Source organism: Stegodyphus dumicola, chromosome 11, assembly GCF_044657685.1.
Source record: "Stegodyphus dumicola isolate Sdum_Otavi_A_Nest chromosome 11, ASM4465768v1".
NCBI classification, from domain to species: Eukaryota; Metazoa; Arthropoda; class Arachnida; order Araneae; family Eresidae; genus Stegodyphus; species Stegodyphus dumicola.
The window spans coordinates 83,895,239-83,918,646 of NC_140778.1; the positions used below are offsets into that span (position 1 = coordinate 83,895,239).

Sequence of the window (23,408 nt, forward strand, 5' to 3'; positions counted from 1 at the left end):
TGTCTTCATAAATTAATTAAAAATTCAGTTATCAGAACTCTAGTTATTTCTAGAAGTCTATTTTCTTTTTCTAGGTTAAATAAAGTTATACCTTTTTTTTTTTTTTTTTTTGTTGTTGTTATTGTTGGAAAGGGGCTTATTTAAATCACAGAAAAAAAATTATACACTACAATATGTATTTTTTTAAAGAAGTAATTAAGATGAATGTGCACAGTCTATAAAATTTGACAAACATGTAATTTACATTATTAAAAATCATTTGCACATTATATTTGATTTACAGCTCTTTGTTTATTCTGCGAGTCACTGCTCAGACATAGTCAGTTAAAAAAAAGAGCGGAAGGTTGATGTTTTATTAATGTCCATTCCCTGCTAAGAATATTTATTTGGGTAGCATGGAATGTAACTTATGTTAGTTACATTTAATGTATGCTGCATCATTTTTTAAGCAATTTTTATTTGGAAGAATAAGTCTTTTTAAATCTAAAATGATCTTTTAACTGCATTGCCTTTGCTGAAATAGTATGATACACAATTAATAAAGAAACAAAATCATCTTACTTGCATTATAAGTAAATGTATATTTGGTCAACAGGAAAAAAAAAAAAAAAAAAAGACAACCTAGTTTATACAGACTTTTGTAATACAGCATACTTACATTTTTACACATCATCACCTAAGTTTCAATCCAATTTATGGACCTTTTTTCGTGGTCTATATGAGTTTGTTAAGTCAAGAACCTAATATCTGAAGATAAGTTATGGTCCCAATTAGTTCGAATATTTGGAGTTCTATTATAATTGCAGCTCTTTTAGAGTGAATCAATCACATTAGGAACTTTAAAAAAAAATATTTATTTATTTTCTTTTAATACAGATTATATATGAGATTAGTTTACACTTTAAAACTTTTGTTACATAACTCAGGACAAATTTCAGGATCTAAATGATCCACACACAAAATACAATTAATTTTAAAGCATTTATTAAATTTCCCTCTAAGCATTTAATAAAAAGTATTCATAGGTAAATTTTCAATAATTGTATAAACATTAGCAACTATTGTACTTAAATTATCAATTTTATTTTACTTTAAAATTAACAATTTGTATCACACTGTAATGAGCTTCCATCACTAAATTATCACATTTATTACACCAGGGTTTCTCAAACTATGGTACATGTACCAATAATGGTATATTATTTTATATGGTACAATTTTTACATGAAATATTTACATGACAGTTCAAAATGAATGTAAAATGCTACATAATGGCCTTGTTTGGTACATAATTTTTTTTTTTCTTATTTATCTGGTGCAAAATTTAAAAAGTTTGAGACCCCTGCATTTTATGTAAAACCTGCAGAACAGGGGAACCTTTAACCCTCTCACTACGTATCCCATGATTTCCATGGGCAACATAAAAGTAGCGATATTTGCGCAACCTACTATTTTTGAGAGGATACATTTTTTCCATCTGTTTAAGCCAAAATGAAACCATGAATTGGAAATAAGCAGTGCAACCTGCTTATTTCCAATTCATGGTTTCATTTTGTTTTTTCTGTGATGTTTAGTTGTTTTTTCAGATCTGGGTTAATAGATGGTGTTAGTTGTCCACATTTCTGCGAAATATACAAGCATGTTTCACACTATTTTGCACACTCTTTTCAAAGCTCAAAGATGACTGCAGTTCAACTCTCAATCCCATGAGACTAAATGCTCAACATTTTGCTAGTTATATACTTCCCACCAAGAAACAACCTCATAGTGTACTGTTTGTTTCCAAAAAAAGGCAAAAAAAAATTCACGAAAAAACACGAATTTGGTGCAAAGATTGCAAGGTAGGACTTTCCTTTGAGCCTTGTTTCGAAGTTTATCATACTAAACTTCATTTTTAATAAATGTTTTGTAAGTATTTTGCATATTTTCATTATTGCACACATTTTTTACCTTTGTATTTCATAAAATAAATCATAATTTAACCAAGATTTATTTTCAAAACTTTTCTTTTATACGATTATTCTTCAATTTCAATTTTCTAGCAACCTTTTTTATGATCTGATTCTATACCTTTTTTTTAAAAAAAAAAACTCTTTTACAAAAGATTTTTGTATATTTTAACTCTATTAATACCATTATAATTATTAATACCATAATATATATTTAATTAATTAATACCATAATATAATTCATATATTGAAAATTCATATATCTATTAATACCATAATATAATTCATATATTGAAATATGTAATAAAAAATATGCAATTTTTGAACCTATTTTGATAAAAAAAAATTTACATAACACAAGGGTTAATAAATGTACTACATTAACCGTTTCTGGATGGGCATCCTATATGCACATTCCCTAAGAATGTCTCTTACAGCTGGGTGCCCCATCTACGCATCACTGGAGATTGAATTCAGGGGACGGGCGATGCGGTTTGGTTTATTTAATTATGGCAAAGCACACTAGGGCTACTGCCTAAGTGGAAGGATGCCTTCATGGAGGACTTTTTAAGGAAACTGCCTCGCATACACGTTACAAATGGGGAAAAAACACGAAAACGGCCATGCAGCCAGCTGTTTGCGGGATTCGAACCTCGGACCGAACTACCAGTGTTCAGCGACTTTACCACTTGGCCGCTGGTGGGGCGACGACACATTATCAGCTGGAACTATTTTTTGAAGACCACTAGATGGCACCCTACGTCCATTACTTTTGAAATGAACACAGTTTTACATTCCTGACCTTGAGTTTGTATGTATTCTGCCTGTCTTTGGTATTTTACACATCAACTGTTGCGAGGGTTGGGGGGAAAGCGTAAACAGAGGTGGGCTTTTTAAATCACCACGTGCTAATATAAACATTCGCATGTCTGGTTTATATCCAATTCCTTTTTTATTATATTTTTTCCTCTACTGTGTACGGTGTTTAAGGGTTACTATGTGGAGCCTTCAGATATAATTTCGGTTCCTTCCCTTTTTATTTCGGAAAGCCTCACCTCCAGTCTATTATAGCCCAAAGGTACTATTTATCAGAAGAAGAATACACTCGTATAGTTAATGAACAATTTACTAACACAGATGAGAGTGATGATTCATTTCCTAAAGAGTTAGGAAGTGCCGCACTTCGAGATTTACCACATTCAATCTTCATTTTAAATTTTGTTACTTCTTAATGTAAATAGTCTTTATTAATTTTAAACTTTATTGATGAATTTTATCGATTAAAACTTTGAAATAATTTGAATAGGGCTTCCAAAAATTATTTTACAAGATAAACAATTTTTTTTTAATATATTTTCATGTAAAATAAAGAAAAAAGGTTATTAAACGCTAGTTTTAACATATATAAGAGCTCAAGTAATAATCTAAAATGGTACCTAAAATTACAATGCTAGAAGTAAAATTTTTTTTTTTTTTTTTTTTTTTTTTTTTTTCCCCCTGATTTTTCTTATAAAATTAGGCTAAGAATACAAAACCCCTATCCTGTGCGATGGCTGCCTTTGATTCCCTTCCGCCCCTCATAAGCATCTTAAACAAAGGTGTGCCATCGCAAAAGGGTTAAAAAAATATTTTTAAACTTTTACTGTTAATTATCTAACTGTAATACTGGAAAATCAAATACATGCAATTTTCTTTCCTTTGGGCTATAATCTGTAAATTTTCTTACTGGAATAGAATGAAAATCAAATACCTGCAATTTTCTTTCCAAGTATGATTCAAATCTGTCTAATCCTTCAGGTGATGCTAAATTTAACCAAGCATCAAGGACTGGCCAATATTCTGTCCACTGTGTTCCAAAGTCTTCAGCCAGAGCTCGGCCAAGTCTTTCGAGACCTTTCTCTAAATCTGACAAACGAATTTCATTTACTGTTTTTTGATCTCCAGCAGAATATGATACAGGTTGTGGTGATCCTGGATTTTTCCATATTGAATAAAAGGCATCAGCCTAAAAAAAAAAAAAATAATGTTACATAAATTTAAAAATAAATTTTACATGAAATAATTAACCCTTAGCATATTCTTTCTGATGTAGCCTACAAAATATGCAAATTTTTATACTCACTACTAATCACTAATAAATTTATTTAACTTCTAAAGGTAATACTAAATAATAATACAAGTTGATTTATAATACACATGACTATAATTAAATAGAAACACTTCAACAAAAAAGATTTGAAACATGCTAAATATTGTCATAGAATACAATATTCAGATGAGCCACTCTTTAAATTTCTTGAGCTAAATATAATGTTGTGAACTGAAAGAGGATTAGAAACAATGATTTTGCACCCTCTGAAATAAGGATTAAGTTAAAATTAAAACTTTTAAAAATCAGAAATTGTAATTTTTCAAAATTACATCAGAAGATTAAAATATCCTCCACAACTCAGCCAAGGTTTCACTAAGAAAGAAAAAATGAAAAACTTGGTGGGACAAAGCTCTGAAGGCCATATGCGCCAAACACAGGATTCGTTCTTCAGCATACAAAACTACAATACAAATTGAAACAATGTCCGAAAGTTGCTGCCATTTATTTCTGATCTTCTCTTTGATGACACAAGAGATATCTCTAAAAGGGATGAGACGGCTGGACATTTCAACAGCAGATTTTGCTGTGATGTCTGCCAACTCATTGCCTTTTATTCCTGTATGTCCGGGATCCCAGCTATAGAATTTCATATCCACGACTTGTTAAGTTTATACTCAACTTGAGTACATCCACTAACACAGGATTCTCAGTGCTGGAAAAATATTCTAAAGCTTTTAATGCACTGTAGGAGTCTGTATATATAATGAATTTTCCTGTATATATAATGGTGCTCCCTCTCAAATTGGAGGTGGAGCTGAGCTAAGTCTGGTTGTCACCTATATGGTGCTCAATATTCTTACCAACGATATGCGTATAAGATGCCTTGCCATGATGAATGCCCCACCTTGGGCTGACCTTTGTAAGACAAAGAAGATTGGTACAGTACAAAGTCTTTAATCTGGACCTCCATAATCCGGAATGATCTATAATCCAGACCTCAAAGCTACAAACTTTCTGCGCATGTGTTATGCTTGCACGTTTAATGTATAACGGACGGTATAAGCTAGGCTAAAATCATCTAATTATCTATTTCAGTTAATGTTGCAGATTGCATTGTTCTTTAATCTTCTAATTGGATCCGGTTTATTATTTTTTGCAGACTGTTAGAGCAATTTTATAAAAAGTAAGCTTGAACTTTCAATTATGTCAAAAAGAGCTTCCGATTCTGGAGCTGCCAAAGGATCTACAAAGCGAAAGCATGTTTCGATGTACTGCTTCCGATAGTGAAGAAAGTAACAGAGAGGTTATTGAAAACGAAAAAATTTCAATTGACAAGTTAGTCGGTATTCTCGACACAGCAATTACAGGACTTGAACAGTGGAACTGAACAAGAAATTATGTCTGTTTATAGAATTAAAGAGAAAGTATTAGCACAAAAAATGAAGCAACATAAACAACTTACATTGAAAGTAAACAAATAAATATTAAGCTTTCTTTTTGTAAATTTTGACACCCTTTAGATCATAATTGCTCTTTATTTCATAAATTACGGTTTCATATTTTTAATTTTATAATTTCTGCATGCCATCTTACCAGATTTAAATTGATGATTTATAATCCGGAAAAACCCCTAATCCGGAATCGCCGAAGTCCCGATGAGTCCAGATTAAAGACTTTGCACTGTAATAACTTTGCTAATAATACACTGTTATAAGTAGCAATACACTACATACAAGTTGTATGTTGAATGTAATGCTACACCACAACGTTATGAACAAGACATGAAGTTTTTGAATGTAATCTATATATTAGGACATTATTTTAAAAGCAAAGTATTTTTAGTTATTTAAACCTCCGAGTGGCACAGCTTTTTTTTTTTTTTTTTTCTTTTTCTTTTTTAAATAAAGACCTGTACTTAAAACAGCATCTATTATCTGAATTTGCATAACTGCTAACCTCTTTTTTTATGTACTTACATTCATTAAGATGATATTTGCATCATTTAAGAAAGCACAGTTTTTTTAAATTATACGCCAATATATACAAAATGACAAAAAAGGCTCATGATCGAATAAAGGCACTCATGCCACTCAGGGGACTAAAACAATGTATTACAAAACATAAGGCAGTAATACTGAAATGTTAAGTTTGAAATACAGGGTGCTTCTAAATGAATAACCAGGGTTTTAATGTTTTGTAGTATATATTACATAAAACTTAAAATTATAATTAATACATGATATAAAAGAGCAACTCAAACAGTTATACCTACAAGCTTACAAGTGTTCAATGTGAGCACCTTTCGTCACATATCAAGTCGATAGCCCAGTTCTTCCCAAATGTTGATTAGTGTTTGTGGTGTAACTGTTCTCTACCAATTGGGTCTTCTACCAACTGGGGAACTAGACATAGTTGTGAAGCATCAAGATAGGAAATACTAGTTACAGTTGCTTTTTCAAAGAAAAAAAGGCCCATAAACCTTCCGTCCAGATATGGCACCAAAAATAAAGTTCCATTTGGGGGAGTCTCGTTGTAATTGTACCATCTCGTAAGGATTTTCTGAGCCCCAGATGCACACATTATGAGTGTTCACATGTCCACTGAGGTGAAATGTCGATTCATCACTGAAAACAAAATGATCTAGAAAATCGTCGTGTAACAACTTTTCATGTGCAAAGTTGGCACGTAAATCATGGTCTGTACGCTTTAGAGTCTATACTGTACCAACAAACAGAAATGTTAGTGTTGCTCTTTCATTTCATGTATTAATTATGATTTTAAGTTTTACGTAATAAATACTACAAAGAGTTAAAACCCCGATATTCATTTAGAAACACCCTGTATTTAAGAAAAATAATGTTTTGAAAGGTTAAAATTAAATCTGCTTTGATTAAATTTCTATAGAAAAATGAGAAAAGATTACTCAATGTTTACTTAGAAATTTCATAAAGACAGTATATTTAAAATACAAAACTGCTTGAAATTTATATTATGAATAGTAATTTATATGACTATCCACGTATGCAAAAGAAAAGAATCTGTCCGTAAATCATAATGAAAAACTTACGACTTTGCGAGGCATAGGTCCAGCATATGCCTTTACAGAAAGAGAGTTATGATGGACATCGGATGGCTGTGCGTTAGAGGCAGTACATGAAGATGATTTTATTACGTGTGCTAAACAGGGTTTCCCTACAATTGCAGGCATTAGATTGCAATCTTGACGTAAAACAGGAACATAATACAGAGCTGAAAATACAAATGTACCATTATTCAGTCATAAAACCTAGATTGGACAGATATAAGAGAAAAAATTCATTTAGTTTTATTTAAATCTAGTCCCATTCAAGTACATAAATTTAATCCAATGCAAACAATACTCACAAAGCAGCTAAGTAAATACAGATAGTCAGTTTCTGAAAACTGAACAAGGTAGTTACCCACCCCAACACTTTTCTATCATGCATCATGTGAATATGAGCACATTTTTCTTCAGAAGGCCACATAAAAGCATTCTTTCTAAAGAGGATACCCTCAAGTGCTTGATTTCAATTAATTAGTTACTAACACTAGGAAAATAAATATGTCAGAGGTATTGTTGCTATTATTAGTCCTGAAAGCAAAATCTGCCATGTCATTCTACAACATATTCAAAACTATATCGATATGAACAGCAATGACAGATTTGATTGTGTAATCTTCTACAGTACAGTACAAACTAAGGATGAATTGTCTCATGCACTTTATATGACTTAAATCAAGAGGCTAAGCAAAAGCACAATGACATACACATACTTACTTTAAATAACATTACTATTTAAAGTAAACACAATTAAAATCTGGATTTCGGCAATTATATTTAAATTAGAATCACTCTAGCATAGAACCAAGAAAGTTATTCTAGCAGTATTATAGTAGCAACAGTATTATAGTCTAGCAATATTATAGTAAATTAAGATAAAAATATGCTTTCAGCATCTACAATACAGTTGAAATAAAATTTGTTAATTTGTTAAAATTTGTTATCTGCAGTTAATAGCATGATAAATAATTAACATGTTAATACATATACTAGAGATAATTAGCATTTATCCCACAGATTAAATATACTATACTTTAATACACTTTAACACAATACACATATTACCTGATACTATACATGCATTAACTGCCAGATAACATTAAACATAATTCTTAACTAAAAAGCAATAATAATCATAAACAAATGATTTCTTTCAAACAGGAAATTAAGGCAAGTAATAATAACTTAAGGTTTACATGAATTAGAATATATATGAATATACAATTGTCAGCAATATGATATAATAATAATCATACTATGTTTAAAGGTCAAACAATTTTGCTGCCACCATGTGTGTGTGAAGCCTCGAGGGCTATCTGCCTAAGGGGAGGGATGCCTTCGTGGAGGACTTTCTAAGGGAAACTGGCTCGTATACACATTACACATGGGGAAAACCATGAAAACGGCCATGCAGCCAGCCCGTTCGCAGGATTCGAACCTCGGACCGAACTACCAGTGTCCAGCGACTTTACCGCTCGGCTGCTGTTGGGCTGCTGCCACCATGAGGGAACATAAAATAAATTACCTTATTTGCCGGCGAATAAGACAAACCTCCTTTTTATACACATTTTTGAAGGATAAAACTTTATTACTGATCATTATAATTTCCCAGAGTTCATATTATTTTCTCAGTTGGGGACAGCCCGAAATGCCTCTCTGAAGCCCAGTTTCACATTTAGCTTATATGCCCAGCAATCACATGTAGCTTATATGCTATGTTATAGCAGTGCTGACTTTGCTTTTGAGCCATAATTTGTCAACAAATTTAAGAAAACTAAAGAGTAGAAATTTCATTCACTTAAAAGTTGTTCACAAGAACTGGGAAGTTTAAACGAACTCAGCTGTGATCGTCGATGACAGCGCATGCGCATTCATGAAGCTCTACGTAACTGTAATATTCCCATACTCAAGGAAACAAGGGGGAAAAAATGCATAACTCTGAATAGGAGAAACTTCTAGAAATGAATGTAATCAAAAACTGAGTATCGGCATATAAGATGAACTCCATTTTTCGATCCAAGAAAAAAAAAATGCGTCTTGTATGCCGGCAAATATGGTATTTATTTTATACTCCTCAATGATTCACATCCTACACAAGCATCCTTAAGTTTCAAACCACTGCCTTGTTTTTATTTTTACATGTACATTTAATCTGTCACCATGTCATCAGTTTTTCTATATTCTTATTAGAAGAACATTTTCTTGCACAGTATTTTTTATTTTTCAAAACCAGAATTACATTTTATACGATCAATTTCTTAAATTAAAAATTACCAGAAAAAGGACACGTATTTGAAATGTTTAATACTTTCAAAACAGGCAAGGCCTTTTTTTAACCAAAGTATTTAAATGTTTTTAATCCTATAAATCATGATACGAATAAATTATTTAAATAGTTTTCTTCCCATAAATTTTCTCTCTAAGTAGATTGTTTTATATTTATGTATAACAAAATATACATTACATAACCCCATGAGAGTTACTGATCAAATTTAGAAAAGCTTAATGAATGAAAAATTTTAATAAAAATAATAATAATAAATACTTTCAAAGGCTTCGGAAATTTCTTGTTTCAGATCATCTGAACAAGAAGGACACCTCTCACAGATCATCTGTAAGAAATTAATAAATATTGTTTTTGTACTGTTCTTCTTTCATAATAGGATAAAACACTGTGAAACAGCAACAAATATATATCGTAAAGTTTCTATCTGATACAAAATATAACAATTTTAAGTTTAGAAGATAAAAAGATCCTGGTAAATAATATATTGTTCAAAATTCAACACAATATCTACACATACATTATATTTAATTTCATATTTAATATTTTATACACAGTTACATTAAATACCTGTATATAAAGATACCAGATCTAAATTTTGCAACAGAAGAAAACTTATTTAAATTCTAAATGCATTTACCTGTTCTGCAGTTAGTCCATATTTGTTTGTTTTAGTTTTATCACATAAAGGGTGGGATAAGAGAGTTTTAATCATCTGCAAACATCCAAATTTAGCAGCAAAATGCAGTGGTGTTTCACACAGCTAGAAATTAAACATATACTTTGTATAATATTTTAATTTCATCAAAATATGACAAGAAAATAATTATGAACTCTTTAAATTGTTTAAAAAAATAATGAATTACAGCTTTGTCTGGAGTGTTGATATACAAATCAGTTACATGTCGAATGCGCTCCATTCGAGCTTCATTAGTGTCATCCTCATATATCAGTTTAAAAAATGCAGGATCCTGGATAGTATTCAAAATAAGTTCACAGAAGATTTCTCGTTTATATCTTGCAGCTACATGCAGAGCATTGTAATGAGATCCTTCCTGAAAAATACAATGTCAAAACTAATATAGAAAATGCTTATTTTTATAGCTTAGGGCTTATCATGTAAATTTTGCTTCAATCTGAACCATTTTTCAAGAAATACAGACAGACCTGAATAGATATCTATCTAAGTGTAAATTAGAATACATATCTAAATGTTTTGATAAAGTATTTAATTTATTATTATTATTTTCTTTTCATCAACTAACATTAATGAGGATAAAATTTGATTACTCATCACAGTTCAAGAGAATTATAAATTTCAAAATTCTTGATTACATTCATCTAAAGAACAAAAGCAGTAATATAGTTTTGTAAGTTAAAAGAATACTACTGTATTACATATAAATTACAGATGAATCATATTAAAAAAGTTTCATGAGACCATTGATAAAGTGCATTAAAACTGGAGATACTAAACCAGACAAACGGAAAATTTATGATGGAAAAAATTTCTTATTGAAGTATGAAGTGGGTGATGAGTATTGAATGGTCTGCAAAGATTTACAAAAAATTTGCTTAATGGAACTTTGAATTTAATGTAGACTGTAATATTAGATTTCTTTTTTAAATAATAATTTACAATACAATATCTGTATTATAACACTGAAAAAAAAAAAAAGAAAAAAAAAAAAAAAAGGATTTCTTGCAAAAGCGTTTTATTAGCAATGTTTCTTGCTTTTAAAATTTTATTGATTGACTGCTTTTGTATGGAATTATCAGTACACCAGAATTTGAAAATGGCTGAATATTTAAAAGAAAACACTTTTGACGAAAACATGAAATCATACAGCCAAGTTTATGCATGATTGATTACATAACTTTTAGTCTGAAATAAAGTCACACAACTTCCAATCTGGAGAGAAAAAATTTTCCCCAACTCACACTGAATACTATTTAATAATGCATTTAAAAGCTGGGGAATCTTAATGCACAATAAACAGTGCCATGAACTCCATGAATATTTCTGTTCGCAGTTATGTGCATATTTAATATGAAAAATGACTTACTATTTTTAGCCATCTTACAAAACGTATTTTAAAAAATGCTAAAGGGATTTCATTTTATGAATTCATAAATGATTTAGCCCAATAATGGAATTTTAGCACAATCAAATTCCATTAACTAAAAATTAAAATTACAAACGGCATTAATTTCTTTTCATATCCAGAATATTCTTATTAAAGCTCTTTTTTACTGATTTCAACTCATTTAATATTATTTTGTTAACACAAATTAAGAAAATGGAAATTTTTTCCAGGTGTTGAAATAGTAAATTCCAACAACATCAAAAATATTTTCAAGAAGTTTCAAAATACATCTTCCTATTAGTACTACACATAAAAATAAATTTAGAACTCAAGCTTTTTTTTTTAATTTTAAAAGATTACTAGTTTTTTACCTGCATGGTGGTTGGAAAGTCACCACCAGTAATAAGATATCTTGGATTTTCCCATACTGTTCGTCTGAAATTATATATATCACCCTTTTCAATTGCTTTCCGGAGCTTCACAATTTGCTGACTTGTGACAGATTTTAAATTAGATGATTCTTTTGACAAATCTACAGAAATAATCATTTTATATACTGCATATATATAGTCAAATTAAACTATTTATTTACTTTTGAAATTGTTTAGAAAAGAACTTAATAATTTATTCTTCAACTGTGTTTCACAATAAGCTAGCTTATTTATAATATTTCATTCAAAATTTGTTACAGTAAAATATCAACCTCAATTTTATATTGAATAGTTAAAAGAATACACCAAGGCAAAATTATGCAGTGAGTGATATTTTAGAACATTAAACTGCAGAGAAAAATTTGAAATTCATTGTTTATGTACTTATATGTTTAAAACAGCTGTATCTAATAACTTTTTTATTAAAATAAAATTATATTAATAAAATACTCTTGTGAAGGAACATGCTAAGAAATATGTGCTAAGGAAATTATGAAATTGATAATGTTTTAAAAGAAATATCAAGATACATTTTAAAGAATTAAAAAGGAACAGAATATAGAGTGAAAAAAGTGTATTAGTTTGCATTCTACAAATGCAAACAATTCTTAAATTAAATTAAATACAAATTTTATCATTCAAATTGTAAAATTCTTCCACCTCCCCACCCCCAAAAAAAATTCACTTAATATCTTAAAGAACTGATAAAGCAAATACTGAAAATGCAGTTTTAGTAAATTTTCAGTATAAATAACAAATAATAATAAACTATAAACAAATACCACATAATAAATAAAATAGTTTAGTTTTTGTACAGCATATTTAATTATCAGCTTCATCGGATATAAAAACTGATTTTGGAATGGCATTTTGGAACATACTGTACAATGTATACGCATGAATATTTGCATATAAAATATACATATATAATAAATAAGAAGCTAAATACAACCACCTAACCTGATTCCTTAGCTGCAGAAGTAAAGTGAGCTGAATCAGGTGCAGGAGATGGACAAGTTACAGCTTCAGAAGCAAATTTAATAGCATCAGTTTTATTTGTAAATTCCTTAAACCTTGCACCTTTGTACTGTTTTATAATACGCAGAGCATCAGCCTTATTTTCCAATACCAAAGGTTTTCCTGAAAAAAAATTTTGAAGTATTAGAAGATTTACATACAATTGATTATTTGTTAGTACTTGATTTTTGCTTAAAGCAGACATTCTGTAGCAAACATTAATCATAATAATTGCAATCTAAAAAAAAATGCATCTCATTCATAACATATACTTCATATTTGGTACATATTTGATTATTTGCATTAAAATTTAAATCAAACTTTGAAAGGACAAAAAATTGATTGTAGTATTCATTTTCTCTTTCCTCTTGTCATTTGAGGGCTATAAATCTTGACAGATGACATTCTGTGAAAACAAAAAACAAAAAAAAAAAAAAAACAAAAAAAAAAAATGACATTCTGTTGAAGACTTTAAACTGGAAATTGGTTCATATTAGCTTATATTATGAAGAAACTAAAAGTATTATCCATTGATCTTATGTAACTGCATTTTATCAATGATTTTATTAAAACATGGAAATAAAAGATAAATGAAACAGTTGCATAATTCTTCAAGGCAATAAATGCACACACAAAATATATACTTAAATACGCACTCAAAATTTGTATAAAAATATGTTCACCTTTTAAGTAAAAGAAAATTCCCAAATTTGCTTTACCAACAATTCCTATAGCAAATAAAGCAAACTAACAAAATATTCATAATCTTCTCATGTTTTCATTTATTATAATAGTTGAAGAAAAAATCATTAAAACTGACCAAAATCCAACAAAGTTATTAATGAACATATTACATCAACAATATGAATGTAAACTTGACTAACAGCATTCAAAAGCATGTATAAACAATACCTAACATTTTGAATAATACTGTTTTCACGTAATTATTAACAGTTGCAGTACTTTTTAGCATATCCATACAAATAGAATTTTCCTTAACATGCAAAATTTAATTAATCTCTCTTTCTTTTTTTTTAAATTTCATTCCTTTAAACATCCAATAGGAACATTGAAAGTTTACATTGTTAATAAATGTCAAATCAAAACATCAATTCCATTTTAGTACTTATTATCTCCTAAATAAACATACTAGCAGATTTATAGCTACATCTATTTTTAGTTCATACGAATGCAAAATATAGAAAAAAGGCGAGCACAACAGCCTAAAATGTACAACGGCCTTCCTTACAATTATTTTCCATTCTGTTCCCTTTCGGTCTAGAGTTTCTCAGAAAGTAGTTTTGACAATGTTAAAGTTCTTAATGATGCAGTCCAACCATCAAAACATAGGCCTTTTTCTGGCTTGTTTTTACATTGGTTTAAATTGACTCTCATTCTTACATTGGTTTCATTGTTAAAAATGTTAAATACTAAGGAGGAATTAAGTTGGCGAATGCGACAAGCAAATTTTGTGCAGTAAATTTTAATCCATCTGATAATACCACTTTCTTTATGCAATTTATATAATTTGTTGGAATATCTAAGTCATCACAAGCCACATAAACACTAAGGACTTTTCTTTATTTTCAGACTGTCGGCATCCACATCGAAAAGTCACAACTGCCAATTTTGAAGAGTATTCACAAACATGTCACTGACTAATTTTACACCAAGCTAATGTGCAAAAGACAAGACACATTTTCAAAATAGCATCGCAACTAAAAATTCCATATATATATATATATGCAATAATTTTTAAAAATTTAAATTAACACATTTTAAAAACACATTTTTAGACTAAGCCACCTTTTTGTGCTTTTGTTCTCTCCACATACACAGCGATCACTTAATCAGAGAATTGCACAAGCTTGGCATTTATACACTGTCCAAATTATGCACCAGCCAAAAGTAGTTATTTGAATCCAATCTTTGTAAAAAAAAGTGGAGATTTTTTACAGAACCAGGATAACAGTTGTCCATTTCTCGGAAAATCCCAAATCATAAAATCCATTAATTTTCACAAAAAAGAAAACTGATTAGGTGAAAAACAGTGCTGTATGAGCTATAGTTATAAAGACATTTATTGTTAGGAAATACGAAAACCAAACTGGAGACAACTGACACTGAGTAAATACGCAAAGAAAAAAGCATCAAGTGGTTCAGCTTTAGAAGAATAGTGCAAAATAAATAATCACTTCTACTTTATTTAAATCTTCAAAATTAATTTTTCTCTCTCTCTCTTCTGCTGTAGGTATCTGAGATCATCCACAGGTTCTTCTAGTTGCAGAGCATCTTCTTGTTGCAGAGCTTAAATTGTGATGGAGCTCAGCTTCAGGACTTCTTCGCTTTTGGGATAAATTATAATTCTAGATGGAGCGTACAAGTGCCCTAAATATGAAGGCTCCAGCAATTCTTTTATCTAGCCACACAACAATTCCAACAGAAATTTGATTTCGAAAATTTTATTTTTTACAATAAAATTACATTAAAAATCGGTTATTAAATTTTAGTTCATTTCTTTACATTTTATTTAATTTTAATTCTTTAATTATTTAAATAATAATTTATAAGTATTAATTAATTATGAATTTGACAATTATTAATCATTTAATTTTTAAATTATTGATGATTTTAATAGTCATTTTATTTATTTACTTTTGTTCCTCTTTGATGACGGTCTCCGGCACTTCTAATTTTAGAAATTAAGCCCTGATTTCCTGTATAAAAACTCCAAATCGTGAAGTACACTCTTTATTTCATAAAGTTTTTGAATACACGATTTTTCAAGATTTTTCTTCCTACTTTAAAATTAAATATTCATTTGCTGTGACACATATGTACATGCAGCTGTAGCCCAAAAAAAAAAAAAAAAAAAAAAAAAAAAAAAAAAAAAAAAAAAAGGTCATCTTGTTATCTGCTATCACATTCCATTCTATATATGAGGGATGAAGTGAGAAGAGGGAGATTCTTGAATGAAAAAGCATTTATCCAGACTATTGTCATAAATTCTCCAACCTATCCTGCTTTACAAACTAGTTTAATAATAAACAATAGCCACACATTACATTTACGTTTGCTTTTTGTGGTTTTATACTGCAAATCCTTTCTTAAGCTAGCTGTATACCCAATAATAAAAATGTCAAAATGAAACTGTCCAACATTTAAACAGTGTTCATTCTCAGTGAAGTGGATTAATGTATAAAGAGGAAAGACATTATCATAAAATTCAGTATTTTGCAAACTAGTTTATCAATATTCCTGGAAAATTGGAATGAAATTTCTTCAAGCTTTGATTCCACCCAACCAAGTGCCAAATGTAAGAAAATATGCATTTATGAAGGCATTGATGAAGCAACATTAAGACAACTGTGTACAGTGAGAGAAAAAAATGTACAGATACCATGGCCACTGATACTCGAAAAAGCTGTGGAGTCTGCCAAAGCTTTATGAGAATGGAGTAGTTGCAAAAATCATACCTGGCAAAACCAAACATGTTAATAAAGATGACTGTGTCATATGGATAGAAAACTAAAAGGTATCATAGTAATGTTCAAGTCAAAAGATCTTTTCAATAGTTATAAAACCAGCTTACTTTATAAAATGTTAACAGCAAAGAACACTTACATTCAAAAAATATTGTTTTAGAGGCAAGCACAACTAAGAGTCATTGTACCGATATGTGCAAATACAGAAGGAAATTAAGAACTGAAGCCTTTGTTTATATTAAAGAATAAAAATCCAAGATGTTTCAGATATTATATCATTGGAAGTAGATTATGGTTTCAACAAGAACTCATGGATGATCTCAGCCATTTCTGAAAAGTGTCTAAACAATCTAGATAAAAGCATGGCTGTACATAAATGAAAAATTGCTCTAATGATAGACAACTGCAGTGCTTACCTTCAAGATATCAAAAAATAAGCACAAAAATATTAAGGTTTTTTATTTTTTCCTTTCTAAATACCACTGCAAAACTGCAGCCTATGGAACAAGGGATGATAAAAAGGTGTCATGAGACATTATCACAAAAGAATTTTGTAAAAAGCCCTAATGGTAGAATTAGGTAGCATTAAATTTGAAAGTAATCATCCTTTATGTATAATAAGTTTATATGACTGTGTATAGTTCAACTGTCTCAAGCGTAATCCTGGTTGGCATTCTGCCAAAACACACAGACTCGTCCAAAAGGGACAGTATTACTTGCTGCGACGTGAAAGGTCTTCTCTTCTCCGGAAAGAGCTATGCTGGAGGGAAGGAAAGTTCCCATCCTTCCACTCGATTTTGAGAATAATTCAGTCCGAATGACGCATGCGTGTTTACGCTCATGGTCGGAGATGAGGCAGTCGAACTATATCTGAATTTGCTAAAGTATAGTTATGTCACTGAAAAAATGTCCACAGTTGTTTAATAGCTTGACTATCTGGCATTCAATTAACTAGAAATTAAAAAATTAGGATACTTTTAACGTTCAAAACTTATAAACCAGCATAGATATGATTATGATTCAAATGAAATAAAAACTACCTCCAAACAATATGATTTAGTGCCAACAATGGATAAGCATGAGGCATTGCTCTGGTTTTATGTAAACCTGATTAACTCTTGAGCAGTCAGTTTAATTTTTGTAAAAATGAAATAAGTCAATTGCTGTTTATCAATTGCATTTTGGGGGAAAATAATTACTATTTGGAGCCTGTCTTCAATCAAACAGCATGCAGTACAGTATTTTTAAATTTATGGAAGGATTAAACATAGTATGATTTTTGAAAAATAGATAAACATTAGCTTTTCAAGATAAAAAATTATGGCAGGTGATTTAACTTTTTATATGTTATGACAATTGATGGAATTGTGCAATCACATATATGCTTTACTTTGTTGTTCATGTCTGTTTTCATTTGATAATCTTACATAATTTTAATGTAAGCATTTAATATTCAAGTTGACAACAAATAAAATGACTCTTTTTGCAAATTAAGACTAGACATTTTTTCTTTCATTCATTTGCTTTTCTACCATGAGCTGCATTTTTTATACACTCAAATATCCAGAATTTGGTATTTCCCGAGCTTTTACAGTAATGCCAATGATGGTGATGAGCACGATAAGGAACTGTATGAAAATGCAGGTACAATTAAAGAAAAAATTTTATTATTATTTATTTATGGGTAATGGTGCTATGACTGCAGGGATTCCAAATTAAAAGGGTATACTGGAGAACATAAAAAATAACAGCTAGAAAGTAATTGATGATAATGAACATAAAAACATTAACAAAAATGAATGTATAAAATTCTCATCAAAAGATATGTTAAATGTCTTTGATATTTTGCAAACACGTTTACAGTTTGAAGAAAATGTACAACGCATATTTGTGATTGTAAAGATACGAGATTTAATACGACATGAAATATTGTTCAAGACGTACAAACAAACAAAATTAACTGATAATTTATGTAATTTTCATATGTAACTTTGATGGAATGGAATATTAACAAATGTAATTTTGCATTTACATTTAACTTTTATTGCTATTTTGCATTTAACTTTATTTAAAAGACTATTTTTTTTTTTTTTTCATTTTGAACAAATTTTTACTTTGCATATTCCGGTAAAATCCTAAAAGCACTCACACCCTTGGGGACAAACTGGGAAAGTGCGCACTGCTTTGTACGTTTCTCAAAATCGCCAACTTGAAAAGAACAAATCGAAGAATTGCACAAAATAGGTAACACATTGACCTATTTTCACTTAAAAAAGCATCAGAGAATTGCACAAACTTGCCATTGCATACTCCCTTGACTTTGTCCATGTACACATCGATACGCATTATAACCAAAATCATTCGCACTAAGGGAGTGGGCTCTACTAGAATCCAACCCATATTCCAACATCTTTTTAAAGTAATTTTGAGTTTTATGGTGCTGCTGTCTTTAAAATTTATTTAGTATAATCAACTGAATAAAGTCCATTATTTCAGTTTTATATTTCATATGTTTGTTGTTCAATGTTAATAAGTGCAGCACATGTTACTTCTGATTTAATGATCAAAATAATAATAAAAAGAAGCCACATATTTTTAGTGTTTCATAACTTCTTTAAAATTAAAATCTGTAAACATTCATATAAATTCCTTATTTCCATGAATCAAATTATGGAAAACTTTAATTTTAGCTATCATTAGCAGCTAATTACATATAATTAATAATAAACAAACAAAAATAATATAAAACTTAAGAACATGATTGAGAAAGCATTCTTAAATTTAACTTACCCACAGGAACCCCTTCACAAGTTGTTCCAGAGGGAAAAGAAATAGCATAATATTTATGTTCCAAGTCATCGCTCTCTGGAAACGTCTCTTCTGTTTTTGCTGACAGCTCTTCTTCTACAGTTGACTCTATTATAGAAATTAGATCAAAATTGAATAAATTTTTTATTAAAACAAATTTACAAATTTTTTATTCTGAATTTTAATACTATTACGACTATTTTAAAAATGAAAATCTCTTAAGTTTACACGCAATAATTAAGTACACAAATATCATTCAGTTAATACACTATACCAAAGTTACAGATCAATCACATATTATAATTTAATAAACAGTAATAGTTTTCTTTTAAAGCATACCTTTCATGAGGCTGTTGTTATGCAAAGTTCAAAAACTTTCAACTTCATGGACATAAGTTACATGTTTTTCAGCCCACTTTAAAGCTAAAATTGCAAGTGTTAGAAGTGAATTATAGAATAAGTTACTATACTTTTTCAAGCAAAAATTTTCATAATGTTACATATTTAAGTTTTCTAATTCTAATTCAATTCTAATTCTAATTATTGTGTCTTAATTATTGTGTCTTAATTAAGTTTTCTATTCAAAAAGAATTAATAGTAATAATAACAACTTCAAAATAAAACTCATCCGGTAAAAGTATAGTTTAGGATATTCCTTGGCGAAACTTGGCGATTTTTGGCAGTACAGTCAAAAGTCGTTAATTCGGACACCCATAATCTGGAATGATCTATAATCCGGACCTCAAAGCTAAAAACTTTCTGCGCATGCGCCGCGTTGACACATGCGCATAGGCGTTTACGCGTGCGCGTAAGACCTCTTACGACTGCGCATTTGCATGTGCGCAAGCGCAGAATACGTTTTCGCGTGCGCGTTTTATGCATAACGAACGGTATAAGCTAAAATTATCTAATTATCTATTTCAGTTAATGTTGATGATCGTGTTGTTCCTTAATTTTCGAATTGGATCCGGCTTATTATTTTTTGCAGACTGTAAGAGCAATACTATAAAAGTAAACTTGAACTTTCGATTATGTCAAATAGAATTTCCGAATCTGGAGCTCCCAAAGGATCGTACAAAACGAAAGTATGTTTCGATGTCCATCAAACAAAAAGTGGAATTGCTGCAAGACATGAAGAATGTGACAGAGAGGTTAGTGAAAACGAAAAAATTTCGATTGACAAGTTAGTCAGTATTCTCGGCACAGCAATTAACGGGACTTGAACAGCGGAACTTTGTAACTGAACAAAAAATTATGTCTGTTTATAGAATTAAAGAGAAAGTATTATCACATAAAACGAAGCAACTTAAACAACTTACATTGAAAGAAATGTTTAATAAAGTAAACAAATAAATATTAAGCTTTTTTTTTTTTTTTTTTTTTTTTTTTTTGTAAATTTTGATACCTTTTAGATCATAATTGTTCTTTATTTCATAAATTACAGTTTCATATTTTTAATTTTAGAATTTCTGCATGCCATCTAACACGATTTAAACTGATGATCTATAATCCGAAAAAATCGATAATCTGGAATCGCCGAAGTCCCGACGAGTCCGGATTAACGACTTTTGACTGTTCATGGATGTCGATTTTGTGCAATTCTTTGACTCGTTACTTTGGCTTGCGAAGCGGCGATTTTTAAGACAAACAAATGCACAAACTCGGTATCCATGTACACATTGACTTATTTTCACTTTAAAAAAAATCCCTGAATTGCACAAAAATGGCATTGCACACCCCTTTCACTTTATCCGTGTACCTGTCGACCTGTTTTCACTTAAAAACAAATCCCCGAATTGCACAAAAATGGCATTGCGCAGCCTTTTAACTTTATCCATGTACACGTCAACCTATTTTCACTTTAAAAAAATCCCAGAATTGCACAAACTTGCATTGCACACTCCCTTTACTTTGTTCCTGTACACATCGATATATTTTCACTTAAAAAGTAAAACGAGCACCAAATTCTACAATATAGGCAAACAAAAAATACATAATCTCTATAAAATACATTTTAAACTAAACAATAAAATAACATAAAAAAGGAAAAACATGTTATACATTTAAGCACTACCAAAAGCAAATATTCACTTACCATGATTTTCGAGTTCGCTTCATACACTCAGAGCCACGTAAAAATCAAAATATCAATTATACTCAAATGACTTTTTTCAAACCAGGTACTCTTTCTGATTGAACGCTTCACATAGTGACCATCTGAACCTTTCTTCCTACAAACCCATTCAAATCCACCTAAACGGTTTTTACGTTCGACTAGACGCACATCCTTCCTACATAAAGGACACTTATAATGGCTACTAAGTAAACCTTCATTTACACACTAGTCAATTAAAGCTCTTTTCAGGTAGAGTAGACTTTAAGGTACCTTTTGTATTATGGGAAAGTTGTTGTTTCATTTATCGCCAAGTTGTTTCATTTATGGTAGCCCGAGTAGTTGAATGTTATGGAAACCCTATTGTGATGTAATAGGGTGCATGATTATAGGAAATTTTGAAGCATGGGATGTTTTGTAAGCGTTTTTGTGGTGTGTGTTGGCTTGATTCTTCAGACGGTAGAATGGACGAATATAGTAAGATTAATTTGTAATTTGAAATTTCTGTATGATTTGGAGCAAAAGGGGAAAAGAGATTTAATGGACTGGTGTGTAAATGAAGGTTTACTTAGTAGCCATAATAAGTGCCCTGTACGTAGGAAGGATTTGCATCTAGTCAAGCGTAAAAACCATTTAGATGGATTTGAATGGGTTTGTAGGAAGAAAGGTTCAGATGGTCACTACGTGAAGCGTTCAATCAGAAAAAGTACCTGGTTTGAAAAACATCATTTGAGTATGATTGATATTTTGATTTTTACGTGGCTCTGGGTGTACGAAGCGATCTCAAAAATCATGGTGAGTGAATATTTCTTTTCGGTAGTGCTTAAATGTATAAAATGTTTTTCCGTTTTTATGCTATTTTATTGTCTGGTTTAAAATGTATTCACAACCATCTAGCTACAATAGATTAGCAAATCTATATGCTTTCCCAAAATTTCATAAATCACCACTCAAATTTAGATTTATTGCTAATGTTACAAATAATTATAAAAAGAATATAGATTACGTTTTTGCAATTATACTTAAAAAAATCTGTAATTTAATACAACAACTAGTTAACAAACAACACAATTATAGCTGGATTATTTATAATAATGCTCCAGTTCTCAGCAGTTTTAAAAATTTAACAATCAAGAACATTAACTGCTATGACTTTGAAAACCTTTATACTTCTCTACCATTAGAAGAAATTTTTACTAGTTTAATGCAACTCCCACAACTTTTCCCTGACATACTTAACATCCTTTGTATTGCAAGATGGAATACTTATCTGAATTGTGCATTATTTAATAACTACATTAAATTCAATAATAAGATCTTTCAGCAAGTTAGAGGAATTCCTATGGGAGCAAACAGTTCTACACAAATTTGTAACCTATTTCTTTTTACTTTTGAATATAAATTCCAACTAAGTTTAAATAAAAATGAATTAAAGCTATTTGCTCATACTTTTAGATACATAGATGATATTATAACTTTCAATAATAATTCTACTTTTGAGCAATTCAAAATTTACCCAAATAGTTTAACACTTAATAAAACGAATACGAATCAAGATACTATTGAATACCTAGACCTGCAAATTATTAAACACAGCAAAATTAAATTATTTGATAAAAGAAGGAATTTCCATTTTCATACTATTAAACTAATTAATTGGAACTCTAATATCTCTAGAAAAAAATAGAAAACACGTTTCATAGCCAAATAATCAGAATAAAAAATATATGTACTGAAATATATGATTTAAAGGAAGAAATAATAAAGCTAATTAATGTTCAAGTTGATAACCAAGTACCAATAAAATTTATTAATTTATATATTAAAAAGGCAGGCATTGACTTTACTTTATAATTTTTTGGCTCTTTTTGATATGATAACATTACCTTAAACCTTAACTGGAGGGTAATGAAGGATATAGAAGAGTAAAGAAATTATCTTGTAAATTTTTATTGTAAATAAATTTGTAAATATGTATATTTAATCAATACTGGAATCTTTCCTTTTACTAATAATGGGCCAACTCTTTTCAAAAGTCTCAATTATAGCCCGAATTGAGT

The 23,408-nt window shown here is 29.8% G+C and overlaps 1 protein-coding gene across 2 annotated transcripts in view; it reads right to left on the reverse strand.

Moving 5' to 3' along the window:
• The window catches only part of Ankle2 (ankyrin repeat and LEM domain-containing protein 2), a 39,051-nt gene that overhangs the window by 12,523 nt on the left and 3,120 nt on the right, over positions 1-23,408 (reverse strand). The window contains exons 2-10 of one of the 2 annotated variants that reach the window (XM_035353235.2): positions 19,575-19,658; positions 19,218-19,343; positions 12,886-13,065; positions 11,866-12,026; positions 10,274-10,462; positions 10,048-10,170; positions 9,669-9,735; positions 7,109-7,290; positions 3,700-3,954 (exon numbers count right to left, since the gene is read on the reverse strand). In XM_035353235.2, the coding sequence (XP_035209126.1) occupies positions 3,700-3,954; positions 7,109-7,290; positions 9,669-9,735; positions 10,048-10,170; positions 10,274-10,462; positions 11,866-12,026; positions 12,886-13,065; positions 19,218-19,343; positions 19,575-19,581 (1,290 nt within the window). In that variant the 5' untranslated portion in view covers positions 19,582-19,658. Of the gene's footprint in view, positions 1-3,699; positions 3,955-7,108; positions 7,291-9,668; positions 9,736-10,047; positions 10,171-10,273; positions 10,463-11,865; positions 12,027-12,885; positions 13,066-13,263; positions 13,349-19,217; positions 19,344-19,574; positions 19,659-23,408 lie in introns of those variants that run through there. The other variant, XM_085826939.1, reaches the window with a different exon arrangement.